Source organism: Plectropomus leopardus, chromosome 2 (assembly GCF_008729295.1).
Source record: "Plectropomus leopardus isolate mb chromosome 2, YSFRI_Pleo_2.0, whole genome shotgun sequence".
NCBI classification, from domain to species: Eukaryota; Metazoa; Chordata; class Actinopteri; order Perciformes; family Serranidae; genus Plectropomus; species Plectropomus leopardus.
Genome location: NC_056464.1, coordinates 23,350,665 through 23,369,981, shown reverse-complemented (window position 1 = coordinate 23,369,981; position 19,317 = coordinate 23,350,665). Strand labels below are relative to the sequence as shown.

Below are 19,317 nucleotides of genomic sequence, written 5' to 3'. Positions count from 1 at the left end.
TACACAGACTGTATAATGGAAGTAGGTGTTTTACATCCCTATCAAATGTAAGACTGAACATTTTTTCTGTCTGTGGCTACAACTGCACCACGCCTGCAAGTTTTGATCCCTAGGGTGGATTACAGCAGTAGATGTTTAACTTGTGATTTGATGGAGATGTGCACACTATTGTCAGTTTTCCTGTTAGTATAATGCAGTGGCGACTTAAAGCCTGCATCCAAGCCCGCAGCCTCAAATGTTTTTAAATAACCCCAGATTTAAATATATAGGCTATATATATTTTTCAAAAATAAGAATAGCCATAATGATAATAATAACCATTGCTATTTCTCCATGCTATTTCTCTACACTCAAGGACATTGATTTGGTTTCAATTTTACAGGAACTTCAACTGATAAACCAGCTAGAGTGACCATCACAAGCTGGTATGACCAGCTAAACCATCAAAAATTATGCGAAAACATACCTTAAGCTGGTCAAATAGAACTGGTCAACCAGTTTAACCACCTTAAGCTGGTCAAGCTGGTTTTTTTTCAGCAAGGTAACTTTTATTTCAATATTCAAGGTCCGACACTGCTTCTTTTTTGTAATTTTGAAATTTTCTGCAAATAAGTACTCTAAACAACATTATTTTTAATTTGAATTTTGGAAAACTATTATCAGTAGTTTATAGAATAAAACAAAAATGTTCATTTAATTCAACACATACCTAGAACTAGTTAAACCAGAGAAACTGATATATTTGCTGTGGTTTATTATTTTTTTTCCAGAGTTTGTATAGACAAATATTTCAGACAGCACTAGATTTAAAGGCATAATTATTTTCCCCCGCTCCACAAGAGGGAGCCAGAGTTTGAAAACAAAGCCAGGCCAAAAAACAAAAAAACAAAAAACAAAACACGTGGGCCGAACCAACCGGACGACAAAAAAATGTGCTTCCTTCCTCCCCGCAGACTCCGCCTCCACGTTTCCATGCCTTGGCGCGCTTCGCCTCTGTGGCTCTCTGCTCCTCCCCGGGTGGACTGACTCTGTAGCGGGCTGCGGGTGCGAACACAGCGGATATGAGTGCGGCGGGTACTCCTCGGTCCGGTCCGGTACAGCAGGGACTGAAGGAGGCTCTGATCGAGACGCTGACGGCCATTCTGTCCCCGGTTCAAGAAGTGCGCGCCGCTGCGGAGGAGCAGATCAAAGTGCTGGAGGTGACAGAGGGTGAGTGGTCGCCACTTTGTAGTTTCAGGGAGTTAACGGGGGGCTAGCTACCCGGTGGTGTCACTCATTCACGGCACGGGCCTCTTCAGAGACGGGCACCACGCGGACAGCTGTTTTCATCAGTGCTATATGTTTGCTAGGCTGAGCAGTAGCTAACTGTCCTAACGTTAGCTGTTGGTCTCCCAGTAGGCCATATTTCCAGAAGTTGGTGATGACCAAGTTAGCTTAAAAAGCTCGTGAAAACGTGCTACCATTGAGCTGGGAGGTGGCTGGCTTCAGGTGCTCACACTCACGCGATCACGAAGTCACGGCTAACAGTGTCAAAAGTGTAATCATTAACGTTAGCTAGTGAGTTAATAAGCACATGGGGGGACTGCGAGGACCCCGGCCTCAACAGCACAGCAACAGGGTGGGCACCGGTTTGCTCTTCTGCCCCGGTTAAAACGTTCAGTTAGCGGTAAGTTAGCTTCTTTTGCCCGTTATTTTTACGAAACTAGCTTAAATGTTGTGATAATTCAGAACCGTTCGTGGTCTCGAGCGCATTAGAATCTGGTAACGTCATTTTGAACGGGGGGATGACAGCAACGGAACCGTTAACCACCCGAACCGGCCGTTTATTAATCCGTTTATACGTTTTAAGAGCTACATTGAGATAAAAACCGACTTCCAGATGTCCCAGCATTAATGTTAATCCCAAAAATTGGAAGTAATGAATTCATTCCACTGTCACTATGGCAACACCGGGTGACAGATTTTCCCGCGAAGATGTCTTCCAGGGGTTTCATCCCGCCTCACAGGCTGCCAGCCTCCCTCATCACCAACATCAGGAGACAGAGGACAAAAGAGGACAACAGTCCAAGATCTTACTTTCTTTTTCAGTGTAAGCCAAAGCAAGACGACCCAGAGACATTATGTTGACCATGAGTTCATGCATATATGAATTGCAGATATTATTGAGCATTAAGTGTTCTCACTTATTTACGTGCGTGTGGCCATATGCATTGAGTGGAGTAGTGGTAGATGATGAGGAGGGTGATGAGGTAGATGGGTATGTTACCAGTGAGGAAGTGAGTATACTTTTCTATATATTCCTATTGATTTTTGGCTGACAGGAAGGTATACTGTAAACAGGCAGAAAAAGAGGTGGTCATATGTGGTGTATCCAGTGGTAGAACGTAATGAGGTACATTTACTCAAGTACCATGCTAAAGTGCAATTTGTGGTACTTTGACTGTACGTGTATCTCATGCCACTATCTACTTGTACTTTGCTACACTTTAGGTGGAAATGTTATACTTTTTACTCCACTACCATGATAACTCAAGTTACTAGTTACTATACAAATTAAGAATTTTGCAAAAGATCTATATGAAAATATACAAGTGCAACTGAAATGATTAGTCGATTGATTTGAAAATTAATTGTCAACTATTTTGATAATCATTTAGTTCATGTTTTCAATGCAAAAACATTTCATAGTTCCAGTTTGCAAAACATGAGCCTTTGCTGATTTTTATTTTGACTACTTAAGTTATTTTCATTTATTAAATGTATTTAAACTTTTCTGCATGAGTGCTTTTACTTTTAATACATAAAGGTATTTCCCCAATTGTACTTACTTACTTTTATTGAAGTAACATTTTCAGTAGAGTGCTTTCACTAGTAAGAGTGTATTTTTACAGTGTGGTATTAGTACTTTTACTTAATTAACCGATCTGAATACTTCCTCCAACACTGCTTTTGCCCTCCACTACACCACTGTGTGTGTTACTGTAGCAGCTTCCAAATGCTAAATTAAACCAGATAAATGCTTTATCCAAAGGTAGGCAAATAAACAGTTAAATAAGAATAGATTTTCTATTATATTTTAATTAAGCAATGACAGAATTGCTCTATTTCCTGTTGTAATTACCGTTAAATGGTCATTAAAGGTCTCAAAATATAGTTCATGAAATTTACAAGCACCTTGAGCTTGACATGATACCTTAGGTAAACCACTGGTGACAGCTTTTGTATTGTAGTTATAATACCTATAACAAACATTTTTGTGGCATTTTGATGATAAAGATCTCACTTGGGACAGATGTATACAGTACCTGCTAGTGGCTGTAGCTTATACTCCACTAGACTTTTCATTGTCCTGCGATCCTCGTGTCCCTGTTGAAAGGCTAATTGTGCACGCTGTCTGTCGGCTGTACTGCAGCGTCGCAGCGAGGCCGACCCTTTCCGCTGGCCCCTCTCTAAGGCAGACGCTGTGTATGATTGTCAGCACTAACATTGTCTTCTGGCGCCTGATGTCACTCCTAGTAAAACCCAGTGAGAGAGGGCTGGATCACAGCTGAGGTTGATGCTGATCCTGGACTGTATTTATCGCTCACACTCTGCATGCCTGTCAGGCCAGGTTCAATCCGGCATGCTCTGCAGGCTTTAAAGCCTCATGGGATGGTGGCGCATTGTTGTTCGCAGTGGAACCAAATTATGTCAATGTTGTCATTTATTGTAGCACGCAGGCTAACAACAACATCTAAACATTTGTCATATTTAGATGCAGCTAAGAGACTGTTAGCATGTTTGTTTGTTCTGCCTGTAAGCTGTGGCCTTTCACCTACATCACACTTCTTTTTTTATCATGTTGCAGAAGCTGTATCTTGATTCATTTATGGATGAAAGGGAAAAATCCTAGAATCCATGACCTGGTTACTCAAGATAATCCACAAACCTTGTTGTGAGCAGTTTCATCTAGGAACTATTTTCTTTCTACTGAACTACACCTGCCAAACTTAATGCCATTGATGTTTACATCTCATGTTGTCACAAGCACAAGTCTCTCTCCCATGAGTAGATGCACACTTCCTTCTGCACGGTGATACACTTGACGGGTGTAGTTTGGTAGAAAGAAAATAGTTCCTAGATGAAACTTCTCACAACAAGATCTGTGGATTATCTTGAGTAACCGGGTCATGATTTCTGGAAAAAGACAATGCTGTTGAGTTTTTCAGATGTAATTTTTGGCATCGTGAGCAACACAAATCAAGTGCCATCTAGTTCCATTATATTTGAGAGAAGTCAGTATTTTGTCCTTGGCAGCAATGAAAGAAGTCTGTGTGGATTGGTTTGCGATTTCTTTGAATCTGTTTATCAGTGTCTTAAAATCCTTATTACATCCACTGTAATTATTTTTTGTGTGAAAAACACTTGATGTGAATCCTCCCTGTACTGCAGCTGTCTGTCTTAATCAATGCGCTGAGCCTGCTTTGATATATAATGTGTGCTCTGAGCTCTCTGGTTATTTTACATTAATTAATAAATTGTTGGGGTTTTTTTTTTGTCCGTGCTGTTGTAGAGTTTGGCATCCATCTGGCAGAGCTCACAGTTGACCCTCAGGGAGCGCTCGCAATCCGTCAGGTGAGTGTAAAAAAGTTGAAATTGCAACGGAGCAAAAGATGTTCAGCCCACAGACATGCATGTAAAAAAAAAAAGGTCTTGGACAGTTATTGAACTGCGTATGTGTTGTCCTGACTGTGACCAACTGTATCAGTAATGCGCAGTGTAATAACTATCTGTGTGGTTGTCTGTTTGCAGTTAGCATCCGTCATCCTGAAGCAGTATGTGGAGACTCACTGGTGTTCCCAGTCAGAGAAATTCAGGCCTCCTGAAACTACAGATCACGTAAACCACTCTTCACCTTAAATACATTTCTGCTACCGGCAGAAGTTTTATCTCTCAAAAGTATTCTTGAACACCATTTTAATTTGACCTCAGAGGACTTTTTGAGCCAAATGTTGTCAAACTCCCGTCTTCCCCCCTTCAGGCTAAAGCCGCCATCAGGGAGCTGCTGCCAAGCGGTCTGCGGGAGGCGATCAGCAAAGTACGCTCAAGTGTTGCCTACGCAGTGTCGGCCATCGCCCACTGGGACTGGCCCGAGGCCTGGCCGCAGCTGTTCACCCTCCTGATGGAGATGCTGGTCAGCGGAGACGTTAATGCTGTGCACGGAGCCATGAGGGTCCTCACAGGTATGTAATTAGATACAAATAAACACACCAAAGTTGCACATGTACGTACTGGAGAACATGATGCCAAACCCACTGAAAAAAAGAAAAGTTTTTTTAAAAATAAAATGAGTTTTTTTTAGAGAGCAGCAGTGATAGTAGAGCATTTATGAGAATATCAGTTAACTTTTCTAAAGGCAGTGTTTATATTCAGCACTAGCGATATGTCATTTGTGCTGTAAAATGAAATTTTTAAACTCACAATGCATTCATTCATTTTATATTTACATTTGAACTTTTACATACATTGCATAGCATATGGTGTCAGAGCTTTCAAAGTTTGTTTTGACCAAAGTGAATTTTTGGAGGCTGGTATGCTTTTTTAGAGTTTTTCTTTAACTTGGAAATGTTTGCCCTTTACAGCTGTAAATGTGTTTAAATGTGTTTCGTAACAACCTTTTGTCTGTGATGTCCAGAGTTTACTCGGGAGGTGACAGATACACAGATGCCGCTGGTGGCTCCGGTTATCTTACCTGAAATGTACAAGATCTTCACTATGGCCGAGGTATTGATACAACTCTTATCTGTACTTGCAGCAAGAGTGTTACAATATATTTAAGCAGAATAAAGTGTATTTGTATCGCAAAAAATTGATGATGGGCATCATGGAGAAGAGTCTTTGAAAGGAGGCTGCCTTCAGATACAATTAAGTGAACTTTAATCTCAGTTTGACCTTAAACTGTTGTGAAAAAGTAGGACGAGACATTTTTTCACACATTTCCTGCCTGTTGAAACGTTGTTTTATTTAATGCATATTAAGCATTTTATTCTTTTCTGAATACACAAATTTTGTCAGCTACCAGTAGGATCTATACATTTTGTGTTCAGATCATATCCCATCGTATATTTTGCGCTGTGTTATATTATAGTTTGACTAAATCTTGATGTCCCCTAACTGTTGCAGGTGTACAGTATTCGTACGCGATCCAGAGCGGTGGAGATATTCACCACCTGTGCCAACCTCATCTGTGCTATTGAAGAGCTTGAGAAGGTGAGACGCTCACAACAAGATGACTGATGATTTTCTGTTAGATATTCTTTGAATAATTACATCATAGGTTAAGTTTCAATGAATTACAATATGGAACATATTAACTTCTGATTAAACCTTTTTTTGCCATGGAAAATGTTTGAATTTACTGAGTTGCAGTTGATAAATTACCTTGAAAGAGTTAATTTTTCAAAAACAGGACAGACAGTTTGGGGATTTATTTAAATCAGTTTTTGTGAAATTAGGGTTCCCGCAGATCCTTAAAAAGTCTTTAAAGCCATTGAATTCATTAATCTAAAAATAAAGCCTTATTTGGTATTAATATGTAATAATTTTAATAATCACTGGAGTGCCTCTCGAATTACCATCACGCTGATAAGGAGAGGAAGCAACAAGGTTTTTGCAAGACCATATGCATACTTTTATAACAATTTATGTTTTCCATGTGTTCCACTTTAGAAAGTTTTATTTTTTTTAGCATTTAAAATAGCTCATCCAACTTGTTAACTTGACCAAAAAACATTGCGTTTATTTACCTTAAACTTTTGACAAAATTGTTCCTAACCCTAAGCCATTGATGTGGGTTCATGATTTTCTTTCTTCAGTGTTCGTTATTGTAAAATTTGTCTTATATTTCACTCAGAGTGGCATTAAGAGGTCTTAAATATAACTTGTCTTAACCTGTAGGAACCCCGGACATTGTCCTCATGTATTTTGTGTGTGTGTCCGTGTGTGTCCGTGTGTGTCTGTGTGTGTCTGTGTGTGTGTGTTTGTAGGGTGCAGCCAAAGCATTGATCTTCCCCGTGGTGCAGCAGTTCACAGAAGCGTTTGTGCAGGCTCTGCAGATGCCTGATGGACCCTCGTCTGATAGCGGTCTCAAGATGGAAGTCCTCAAGGTGAGAGACCAAAATGATCATTGAGTTGTTTCTCAGCGTGACCCTCAGATGTCTCAATTCATCAGTGAAAGTTGTTTGTTCAGCTGTGGAGGAGAGAAAGGGACAGGGAAAATTATATATATATATATATATATATATATATATATATATATATATATATATATATATATATATATATATATATATATATATATATATATTAATTTATTTATTTATTTATTTTTTTTCTGGAGCAGTAGGATGATCGTGACATGCAATAGTTGTGAGCTGTATATTTTATACAGAAAGAACATGGGAAAAGTATTCTAAAAACAAGCATTTGTATCTATCTAAAACTGAAACTTTGTGTCTGTATTTCTTCTTCTGTTTCATCCTCTCTCTTTCAGGCTGTGACAGCGTTGGTGAAGAACTTCCCCAAACCCATGGTGTCCTCCATGCAGCAGATATTACCCATCGTATGGAATACACTGACAGAAAGTGCAGCTTTATATCCTTTACAATAATAATGAGACTATTAGCTAATTTTATACTGGAATAGCTGCTGGTATCTGTATTTAAAAAGCAGTGATTAGACCTTTAAGTGTAAAAAGAGCCTCCATCTGGGATTAAAAACATATGATATATAAGAGGTTTGACTTCCTTTTTGGGCACTTGTGAGCCTGAAGTTTATGAGTTTTGGGTTGCTGAACATCCTCTCGGAAACTCCAATAAACCTCACTGCAGCAGGTCAGTCCGCTACATGGAAGTCACCTGCTCACTCAGCAAATTAAAAACACTTCCATGTTAAGATAAAAAAAAATGCAATTGCAATTAACAAAACTGTTAAATTTACTTGTGAAATAAATTTGTGATATTTTCAGATTGAATCAGACTGAGTGAACTGAATAATAAGAATGAAATCCTCGTTAATAACAGTATCCCTTAACAAAGTCTGTACTTATGTGAGAACAGAAGTCAACTACACAGAGGAAGTGGACGATCCTGTGGACTCAGATGGTGAGCAGAATGCTTTCACTGCAGTATGTGATGAATGCATCGTCACTGAAGCACCTTTTCAAATCTTATAATGTATTTGGTGTGTTTCTGCAGGCGAGGTTTTGGGTTTCGAGAATCTGGTGTTCAGCATCTTTGAGTTTGTCCACACGCTGCTGGAAAACAACAAGTTCAAGAGCACAGTGAAGAAAGCTTTGCCTGAACTCATCTACTACATCATCCTGTACATGCAGATCACTGAGGACCAGGTGAGGAATTACCGTCACGCTTTGGCTGCTGTGGAGATGTAACGGATGCAGAACGTTTGCGAAGCAAATGTCCAGCGACATGTCCTTTACACATTTGCTAAAGGCATTTAAACAGAGTTTGGTTTTGAAATGTGTTATGTACCAAATTCTAAATATTGACAAAAAAGGTTTTCATTTTTATTGTAAATGCATAGCTGTTCCAAATATCGGTTATCTAATTAACTAAGAATATTCAATATCAGTATTGGCCCTGAAAAAACAATATTGGTAGACCCCTAATATGGATTAGTTAATATCTACAGACTACAGTGGGCTATTTAAGGGATAAAGTTACTAAGCAATTGCCAGCTGGTACTGGCAAAATCTCCTTTATATTGGTTGTTTATTAAAAAAAAAGAAGACTTGTTTTTATGTAAAAAGGTTATATACACCTCATGTAAAAATATTAATAGAAGACTGGCCTATTTTTACATTTGTAGAGCAGATCCTCTTGGCACATACACACCACTTAGGTGCTGCTCTCACACCTGGTGCAGCCAGTTTCATCGATTATAGTCGAGGCGTAGTGTTGCAGCTGCCGCTCTGTAAACGGTTCACGTCTGTGACGTCTTTAGTGAAGCCACGGCGTAACACGTGGATAAAATGGCTGTTACCATAGATGGAAGTTTGAGCTTTGAAAAAAAAACAAAAACATCAATACAGCATAGCTGACTAAAATGGATAGAGACTATGTCTGTCTGTGTATCTTTGCTTCGATTTTTGTATCCCATCGACTTCCACACTTGGCAGGTGTGTTGGTCAGGTGTCATGAAGCACATTGTCAAGTGTAAAGTTGTTTGCAGAGAAAGATGCAGGCAGCTCTACCGCAGGCCCATGACATTTTGAACAGGTACTGCAGTCGTCTGCTTACATTATATTTCTGATTAACTCACGTTTGTGTCATGTTTCTTCAGATCAAAGTGTGGACAGCGAACCCCCAGCAGTTTGTAGAGGACGAGGACGATGACACCTTCTCCTACTCAGTCAGAATCTCAGCTCAGGACCTGCTGCTGGTGAGATTTCAACCTACAGCCTGTAAATTTACAACAAATCTTTGTGAAAAACGTAATTTTCAAGCCCAAATTAAAATAACACCTCCACTACAGCATTGCTTTCTTTTTTTCCACTTAAATCGTATTTGCAGTTACAACACAACAACAAACAAAAGACAAAAGCTAAGCTGCATTTTTACAACTTTGAACATTAGTGTATCTATTGATTATTGTTACATTCCAGTGTTGTCTTTATAGAGTCTATTTATCCTATTTTCTTTCTAGTTGTGTTTCTCGTAGTCTCGGTATGTGTTTTCCATTGAAAATATTTCTTCCAGAATCGTTGGTGGTGTTTCCTTTACCCAGTTCCCAGTGATAGCTTTCTTGCCACTTGCATTATTTTGATCAAATATCTATCACTGGCAAACATTTTCTTCAGAGAATTTATTTAAATGAAGCACCAAGCAACTGTTAGTGACCTCATATCTTAGTATTTGCTTTAGCCCCTACATACCATTTCCCAAAATACATTTATTTTCTGACATTTCCAGAAAACATGAGGATGGTCTTCATTAAAAGACCTGCACTCTGCTAACATTTCCATTGACTCTGCAGCTGCTTACGTTTTCAGTTTTGGTGTAACAGCTTTGCTTTCTTAGTTCTTAGATAAATCCCTTATTGTGTAACTTAATAGCTGAATGAGTTTACTTAAAATCTCTTCAGCTATCAGTGTGTGCATTTTACATCTAACCTGTTTAGTTTCTGTCTGTCAGTTGCTCTTTTTGATAAACAAAATCCACTTACAGTCTGGCCTAATAACTTTTCTACACATAATCCTGAAGAAACATGCCTTCTTGCTCTCCTTTTTCCTCTCCTACACACACAGCCTCCGCAAACACTCGAGGCGTCTGTTGAACCACATTGCCCTGGTCCTTGAAATCGACTGGAAACGGTTGTTTACTTATGAGCAGTGATTTTTTTCGATGCAGCGTTGAATCACAGGAACTCTGAGCAGTGCAGTCACATAAAACAGGGGTCAGAAATGTCTGGCATTTATAAGTTTGCAGTTGTTTCAGGTCAGATCCTTGCAGTCCACTCTGAGAGTATGTATAATGATGGTGACCTTTGACCTCTGCTCGCAGGCCGTTGCCACAGAGTTTCAGAATGAGAGCGCAGCAGCGCTGGCAGCAGCAGCAACCAGACATCTCCAGGAGGCAGAGCAGGCCAAAAACAGCGGCAATGAGCACTGGTGAGGAGAGACTCTACACTGACACTCTGTTTCTGCGCCACAAGACTGCCAGAGTAGAGGACGTTTAGGACGCAGCATGGCATTTCAAGAAGAAGTTCAGTGTGTATATCTATCATCTGATATCTGAAGGCAGAAAAGTTATTGTTTTGTTGTTATATGTCAAACCAGGTGGAAGATCCATGAGGCCTGCATGCTGGCCCTCGGCTCTGTCAAAACCATCATCACAGAGAATGTGAAAAATGGGCGAATCCAGTTTGACATGCACGGCTTCCTGGCCGGTGTTATCCTCGCTGATCTCAACTTGGCAGGTGAGTCTGAAACTGAGAAGAAGAATCAACAACACCGCATAAAATCCTCCAAAATCTACCACAAGTACCAACTCTCAAGGGTTCCTCAAAAAGTCTTAAAAGGTATTGACTTTATTAATCTAAAAATAAGGACTCAATTGGTATTAAATCAACTTAAATGAATCCTTCAAAAGTCTTAAAAATGCTCAAATCTTTTTTTCTGACATTGCCTTGTAAAATCTCAAAGTAATTGGTAGCATTTATTTTTCTGTTAAATGATTTAGTAAATTCCTTTTCTTAAACTCGTCATGATGGCGATCCAAGCAGTGGAATCTCACACGCAGATTGAGAAACAGAAAATCACCCAGAAAACCATCCAGAAATGCCAGATATTTCCCACTTCTGTTGGTAAACCAAATAAATACTTTAATGATAACATAATATGTTAATTTTCCTCCATGTGTTCCGGTCTAACATTTGATATAAAAATAGCTCAAAAAGCGGTACAAACACATGGTTTTTACAAGGTACAGGGAGAATCACTAGATGTTCTCACAGATGATGTTTGTGTAGATGTTTGTTTCGGGTTATTGGTAATATGTACATATGTAAACATATTTGTTATTTATGTTTGTGAATATGTTAAAAAAAAACCCAAAGAAACAGGAAGGCAAAGGATGATCAATCAGCAGGGGCAGGATTTAATAAGCTTATGCTTCTCTCTGCTCCTTTTCGAACATGTTGAGAAAATTATGTTTGTTTTGACTATTTTAGTTTGTTCTTGCTTTTTGTTTTGTTCTCGCATGTTTGAAATAAAGCCTTCATTCATTCATTTATATAGATCATCTGACTTCCTCACTGGAAAATAAAGTTATCTTTTATGTTACAATAAACATTCAGGCAAAATAAAATTGTCAATTTTGACTTTAGAAAATTTGTCTCATACTTTAATCTGAGGGTGGCATCAAAAAAATCTTAAAAACTCTTAAATCCATCTTGCCTTTATGCTGCAGGATAACTGCTCTCTGAGTAGCATGGTGACCCATTACCTGTCAAAAACAAAGTAGCTCTTTTCAAGGCAATTCTATAATAATACGATATTATTTACTTACTCTGAAGTAACAAAAAATGACACAATTTTAAATTCTTGTGCTACATAAATGCAGTTGTTTCTTTCTCTCTTGCCTGTACTGTGCTCACTGCCGGCTCTTGTTTTTGTTTCTCTTGACCAGCGGCGTCTCCGTTCCTCCTCGGCCGTGCTCTGTGGGCGGCCAGTCGCTTCACAGCAGCCATGTCTCCTGAGCTCATCCAGCAGTTCCTCCAGGCCACCGTCAGCGGCCTCCACGACAGCCAGCCGCCCTCCGTCCGCATCTCCGCGGTCAGGGCCATCTGGGGGTGAGCAAGATGTGTTTTTAACAGTTTTATTGTGCTGGCACCCAAACACAGAGCTCTTCTGTTATTTCTATGATCTAACACAGCGAGCTAAGCAACTTCATCTACCCACAGTACAGGCTGTTCGTCTGACTGTTACACAGTTAGCATCAAAACACCAAGATCTTCTCAGTGGTCATGCTGAAAGTAGTAATATAGTTTTCATAAACTGTGAGGGAAATTGACTTATTCAAAAACCTGCCAGCTCCTCTAAAGCTCAATAATTACCACATTATATCTTGTTTGTTTGTCGCATACACACCTGCAGGAGTTGTTAGCCTGACAGTGGCTGTTTTAAAAGTTCAAAAGTGTCACTAAGTGATCATAGAGATGTTGGGCGGATACTGTCTGTTCACTGGCGCCATGTTATTCTGCAGGTATTGTGATCAGCTTAAGTTGTCAGAGAGCACCCATGTCCTTCAGCCCTTCCTGCCCAGTATCCTCGAGGGACTGGTCCAACTGGCCGCCCAGTTCAGCTCAGAGGTGCTCACCCTCGTCATGGAGACTCTGTGCATCGTGTGCACCGTCGACCCGGCCTTCACCACCAGCGCCGAGAACAAGATCTGCCCCCTCACCATCGCTATTTTCCTTAAATATAACAATGGTACTGCAGTAGTTCCTCTGACCACGTCCTCTGTATGAACTTAGATTTCCTTTGGTTTTTTTTTTTTTATCTTTTTCCTCCTGTCATTTAAAGGGTAACTAGAGGACACATTGTCAAGATTTGGGAAACTTTTCAGTTTGTCTCTAATGCTTTGACATGGATTTTCTGGATTCAGTTTCAGAAGTTTTCAGAGAAGATGTAGACTTGTGAGGTCAAGAGACACATAGATTTGATTGGTTTCGAATCTTCTCTCTTCTCCTCAGACCCTGTGGTGGCGTCCCTGGCTCAGGACATCTTTAAGGAGCTGGCGCAGATCGAAGGCTGCCAGGGCCCCATGCAGATGCGTCTCATACCAACGCTGGTCAGCATCATGCAGGCTCCCCCCGACAAGATCCCCTCTGGACTCTGTGCTGTGAGTAGACTGCGGCACATTGACATAGTTCATCAAAAACTTTGATTTGTCTCGATATGGCTCGTCTGAAAATGTTACCAGACTAAAATCCAAAATAATCTGTGTGGCTTGTTTTTCCCGGAGATTCACAACAGAATCTGACAACTTTTCTCCCTCTCCACAGACGTCCATCGACATCCTGACAACAGTCGTCCGAAACACCAAACCCCCTCTGTCAGAGATGCTGGTGTGCCAGGCGTTCCCTGTGGTGGCACAGTGCACCTTACGCACTGATGACAACACTATAATGCAGGTATACCCAGCGCTGGTCAACTTTTTAGCATTTCATCAAAATATGAGCAAATTAACTGAAGCAGGAGAATGGTTATGAGCTGCTTCCAGTAAAAATACATTTTAAAACTTGGTGTCCTCACATGTATTCCGAGATCATATATATATGTATATATATATATATTTTTTAAGAATAAATAATTTTTGATGCTGATTTAAACACTAACATATATTGCAACACCGCTCTCCTCTCATTCTCTTTTTTACTTCTGCGTTTTCGCCACTTCCAGAATGGAGGTGAGTGTCTGCGAGCGTACGTCTCCGTCGCCCTGGAGCAGATCGCTCAGTGGAGGGACGAGCAGGGGAACAGCGGCCTCTGGTATGTCATGCAGGTAGTCAACCAGCTGCTGGACCCCCGGACCTCCGAGTTCACGGCCGCCTTCGTGGGCAGGCTCGTGTCCACTCTGATCTCTCGAGCGGGGACTCAGCTCGGCGAACAGCTGGACCAGATTCTCCGAGCGATTCTGAGCAAAATGCAGCAAGCTGAGACTCTGAGTGTCATGCAGGTACGCGGAAGAAGTTGACGTGTGGCTGAAGCATCAAACCTGTTTCTGACGTGCTGCTGATGTACCTACTTCATTGTTTCTCCCTCCCTGTTTGTTGTGTGTCCTCTCACTCCTCCTGCAGTCTCTGATCATGGTGTTCGCCCACCTGGTTCACTCCCAGCTGGAGCCTCTGTTGGAGTTCCTGTGCAGTCTTCCCGGCCCGACGGGGAAACCTGCACTGGAGTTTGTCATGACGGAGTGGATGAGCAGGCAGCACCTCTTCTACGGACAGTACGAGGGTAAAGTCAGGTCAGTCAACACTCATTCATCATTTGACTTTGCAAGTTATATTTATTTTAACATTTAACATGAACAACAGTCAAAGGTTGTTTATAATGTAGCCATGTGTGTCATGCTCGCATTGGTCTACAAATGTAAGCTGCTTTTCTAATCTTTTTTAACTACTTCTTTCACTTTTGTTCTGTTAAAGTTTATGAATGGCATCCAGGAGTCTGTCTGAAAATGTTAAGAAATCATATTCGCTGCAGCTCTAGTACTTTTTACGGCTGAATTTTTTATAGGAGCCCATATTTGGCATTTTGCCAATTATCTGTATCGGCATTTTATTTTAATGATCAAAAATTGAAATGTATTAGTTAAAAAGTGCAAAGAAAGTGTCAGCATGGGCGGAACTTCTACTTTGTCAAAACTCAGTGAGACATTTTTATTCATTTTTTATTAAAAATTTTCACTTGACTGAAAAAAAAGGTGATGTGAACTTGCTATATATGATGTTTAACGTTTCAGTTTTGCTAAAGTCGTTTAAACAAAGTTTTGTGTTGTAGTTTGTTATATTCCAACTTTTGTCAGTCGATCCTTATTGAAAACCTTTACTGTTTCTTTCTTTGCTCCACCTTTGACATAGATTTCTTCAAACTTGTCTCATCTTTGTGTTTTTGTTTCCTGCAGCACGGTTGCTCTCTGTAAGCTGCTGCAGCACGGTCTCAACACTGATGACAAGCGTCTCCAGGACATCGTGGTGAAGGGAGAAGAGATCTACAGCCCTGAAGACGGCATCCGCACACGCTCCAAATCTGCCAAGAGTAAGGCAGCAGCCAGAGATTTATAATCTGTCCATCATATTACATCCACTCAGTGATGTACCAAACATTGAGCTCTGTGTCTTCATGCTCTTCACTGGTTATTTCTCCTCCGCAGACCCCGAGCGGTGGACCAACATTCCTTTGCTAGTGAAAATCTTTAAATTGATCATCAACGAGCTGTCGACAGTAGTGGAGGCGAACGCCAGCAGGGCGAATGCAGCAGACTGGAGCCAAGGTAAATAAAAATTATACAAATGCTTCCAGATGGGACGTTGTAAAACAGGGGTCCAGTATTTCAGATTCACTTTATTGTTGCAGCTTATATTAAAAATACAAAAGAGCAAGATTCTTGACATAATGATGTCTCTCACAATACACTACACAATTGCACTGTATTGTGGATACCATATAAAGTGCACAGTATAGTGCATTACCAAAGTACATTTCTCTTTCCCCCTTTATCCTTGATCTGTCCTATACAATAAAGGCAAAGCCCCCCCAAAAAATACTAATAATAATTCTTTATAAAGAAATACATCTTCATCTATTAAATATGATAAGACATAATTAATAGCATTTAATGTTTATGTATTTATTTTAATGATTAATATACAGAACAAGCTCAGAGATCATGTATTTAAGGCCATGGAGAGAAAAGATGGACAGAGAAATTTTGGATACTCAGCTGTCATCACATTTTGCTGATACGTAGTGATATAACTACCAATGTGATGGCTAAAGCCAGCGAGACAGCGACGTCATGTACATGAAATCAAAGACAAGACTACACAATAGCTAATCAATATGCACATGCTACCAACAGGACGGATGTGATTTACGTGAAGTTAAGGTAGATTGCCTTCAGTGTGCCTCCAGATTTTTCCGTCATTATTTAAAAAAAACCCAAAAAACTGTTAGTACTGTTAAAACCCAGGACTTGCAGAAAGATTCCAGAGTCGTAAACTAAAGAAAAGGACAGCAGACATTTTCAGTCACCTGCTGTTGTTTGTCTCAGACTCCAGCGGTATGTGGGAGGAGGAGGAAGAGGCGGAGGACGATGAGGAGGAGGATGAAGGCCTTGCAGGGCAGCTGCTTTCTGATCTCATCGCCTCCAACAAATACGGTACCAGTATCTCCCCAGTGCCTCCGCTATTCCTGTGTTCTGTCCTCAGATCCACTTCATGCTTCTTCTTGTTACCGTTGAACTTTGTTGCAGGTGAGTAAGGTCCCTGATGTGTTTCTGTCTTACAGATGATGATTATTATGAGGATGATGAGGAGGATGATCCAGATGCCTTGAAAGACCCCATATATCAGATCGATTTGCAGGTACTTTCAGTTCCACATGTCTCGTTTTGTCAGGCAGCAGTGGGACACGGTCCTTCAGCTGGAGGATCTCAGTTTTAACACCTAGCTGAAGATTTGTGCCAGTAGGATGAGTTGAAAATAATCAAACATATTTAATTTTATATTGTTAAATTATCTTGAAAATCAGTTCAAACACAGTTTATGGATATGAGTGGAAGTAAGAATATGTCTTGCACTAACACAAATAAAGGTACTCTAAGGTAAATCTATCTCTAAAAGGTCTTAAAGAGTGTAACATTTAACTATAATACCTGCAGACACCCTGTACTGGTATCTGAGAGTGTAAATAGTGTAATGCTGGGAACACACTGCATGCATGAGCATCATGGAAACAGTTTTTTTTTATAAGTAAGATCAGCCACACTGCCTGCGTGAGCAGCACTTGTCAGGCGCTTCTCAGCTGCGGCACATCTAGAGACACGGAGGACTGCTAATATTTTTCTGCATGACGAGCGTGGATGTCAGCAGAAATTGACAGTGAACATGGAGTTTTGATAGTTATTATTGATATTACAAGGTAGGTACAAGGTAAATTTATTAATTAGTATGTGCTTTAGATTGTGGGAATACAGTACTTAAAATGTGTCCCTAAATCTTGCTACATCTTTTGTTCATATGGAAATACATCACATCACTGATCCTCATCAGAGGGTTTTTATCAGGGCCTTATCACACACTGCGCACGCATGCAGTTGCTATGAAAGCTTCTTCCCTGCACCAAAAATATATAATAAAAATCTAAAAAAATAATTTCTGGTTACTAGGGATGCAGACAGGAAACCTGCTGGAGGTGGAGTGGAGGGGGTTGAGGTGATAACAGGTTCTATATGACCTGTGATGTAGTGATGATGTAGTGATGTTATACCACCTTTTACTGTAGTCTTAATTTATTTGTGAAAGACAGGAGGAAGAACAATATATCCGGGGTTTTTTTTCTCAACTTTTCCTGTTTCCGTTTCAAAATAAAAGCCCTCATAAGGTTTCTGTGGACAGAATCCCGAACACAAGGCACTTTATTGTGAAATATTTGCAAGACCGTGTTGACTATGTTCTTAATAAATGAGTGGAGTATGAGCTTTAAATTGTGGAAATAGAGTTCTTAAAGCAGCACTGCAGCAGTATTACAGCAAAATATGAACACTGTAAGTGTGTAAGATGCAGCACTGCTCATGCCTGCAGTGTGTCCCAGGCGTGAGTAAGCGTGTGCGGTGGTTTGGCAGTGTTGGGTGAGTGTGATCCGCCAGCCCTTTAAGGAAAAATCGCTCAATTTCTACAACTGTTGATGATTTATTGTTGCCTGATTGGGAAGCATTATTTTCCCAAATTTTTCTAATTTTTTTTTTTTTTAGCATTGACCTTCATGGTATCATGACTTTTCCAGGCTTACCTGACAGACTTCCTGACGCAGTTCGCCCAGCAGCCATGTTACAGCATGTTCTCAGGCCACCTCAACACCGCTGAGAGACAAACCCTGCAGTCTATAGGCCTCTAGCCCCGCCGTGTGCTGCTCCAACACATCTTCTTCCATCTAAACTCTCTTATTGACCCATCACTAAAGCGCTCATGATGAATTTACAACACCACAAAGGAGAAAATGGGACGATAAAGAAACAGGGTTCAAAGAGATGGACATGCACTTACCCATACCTCCTGTTTCTACGCGATGGGATGACGGACTTTGCAGGTGTTGAATCGAGGAGGATAAGGAGGTGAGAGACGGCCTAAAGAAGGTCAGAGGACTCGCCGTTTTTAGACTAATTTCAGACCAGACGAGGATTGAATAGAAAGGTGGAGGTTTCACAGCGGGACAGGTGAACTCATGAATTATGAACGGACTAGTTTGCCATGTCCTATTTGTAACTTAGCCCGTTATTTTTGTGTTTCTGTATAAACAGAGTAAAAATGCAACATGGAAAACACTTCAAGAGACTTTACACTGATTTGAAGGAAAGTCAAACTAAAGAAAAAACATCCTGATCTCTGAGGAGGGAGAGAAACATCGGCGGCCTTATATTCCAGAACAAAAATGTTGACTGTTTCTGACAGGAAATGCAACGCTCCTCGACCAGCTGTCATCATGTATCGGGGTGCGGTGGGTATTGGGGAAATTCACACTTTTGCCATGGTGATTCACAGCCTTGTCATTTCCTTGTACCCATTAAATTTGGGATGGAAAAATTTCTAAATAAAAGTCCAGAAAGGACGACATATCCAGATTGATTTCCAGATTCCTCTCTTGTCTCCCTGAAATGTGAACAATAATAATACGCATGTAATAATGATATAAAAGTATACGCATGTTCTTTTGATCACATTTTTCATGAAATCTGAAAATTAAAGGTCCAGTGTGCAGGACTGAGGGGGTTATTTTGGCAGAAGTGGACAGGAATATGGCATCAGCATTCACCATGTACATAACTGTAGTTGTCGCTCAAACGTTTCCACCACGGCGACTTAAAAAGACTTAAGGCCTGTTTACCAGCGGCCTGCAGACTTCATGTGATGACAGAGCACGCTACTATACATATGACTGAAGTCCATGAGGCGCTCAGTCTGGAGGGAGGAAGCTGGAGGAGCTGTGCCAAAATAATGTGAGGGCAACTTCATGAAGCTTTGAATACACTTTTTGTTC

The 19,317-nt window shown here is 40.5% G+C and overlaps 1 protein-coding gene across 1 annotated transcript; it reads left to right on the top strand.

Moving 5' to 3' along the window:
* Nucleotides 1-766: 766 nt before the first annotated feature.
* Nucleotides 767-18,905, top strand: ipo9 (importin 9). The gene is made up of 24 exons (XM_042505538.1): nt 767-1,209; nt 4,553-4,614; nt 4,792-4,878; nt 5,021-5,222; nt 5,675-5,763; nt 6,163-6,249; nt 7,026-7,145; nt 7,532-7,632; nt 8,083-8,141; nt 8,235-8,386; nt 9,340-9,438; nt 10,560-10,666; nt 10,835-10,974; nt 12,186-12,348; nt 12,762-12,988; nt 13,252-13,400; nt 13,564-13,692; nt 13,961-14,236; nt 14,358-14,524; nt 15,185-15,318; nt 15,434-15,553; nt 16,334-16,441; nt 16,570-16,646; nt 18,067-18,905. Exons 1-24 carry the CDS (start codon nt 1,062-1,064, stop codon nt 18,175-18,177), a joined length of 3,114 nt encoding a protein of 1,037 aa, XP_042361472.1. The 5' UTR covers nt 767-1,061; the 3' UTR covers nt 18,178-18,905.
* Nucleotides 18,906-19,317: the final 412 nt, after the last annotated feature.

What these genes read in the sequence shown, in the direction of transcription:
- ipo9 (XM_042505538.1), top strand. Translation starts at nt 1,062, where the DNA reads ATGAGTGCGGCGGGTACTCCTCGGTCCGGTCCGGTACAGCAGGGACTG. An exon ending in CTATTGAAGAGCTTGAGAAG is followed by an intron (nt 6,250 to 7,025) that starts GTGAGACGCTCA and finishes GTGTGTTTGTAG; the next exon opens with GGTGCAGCCAAAGCATTGAT. An exon ending in CAGCTCAGGACCTGCTGCTG is followed by an intron (nt 9,439 to 10,559) that starts GTGAGATTTCAA and finishes CTCTGCTCGCAG; the next exon opens with GCCGTTGCCACAGAGTTTCA.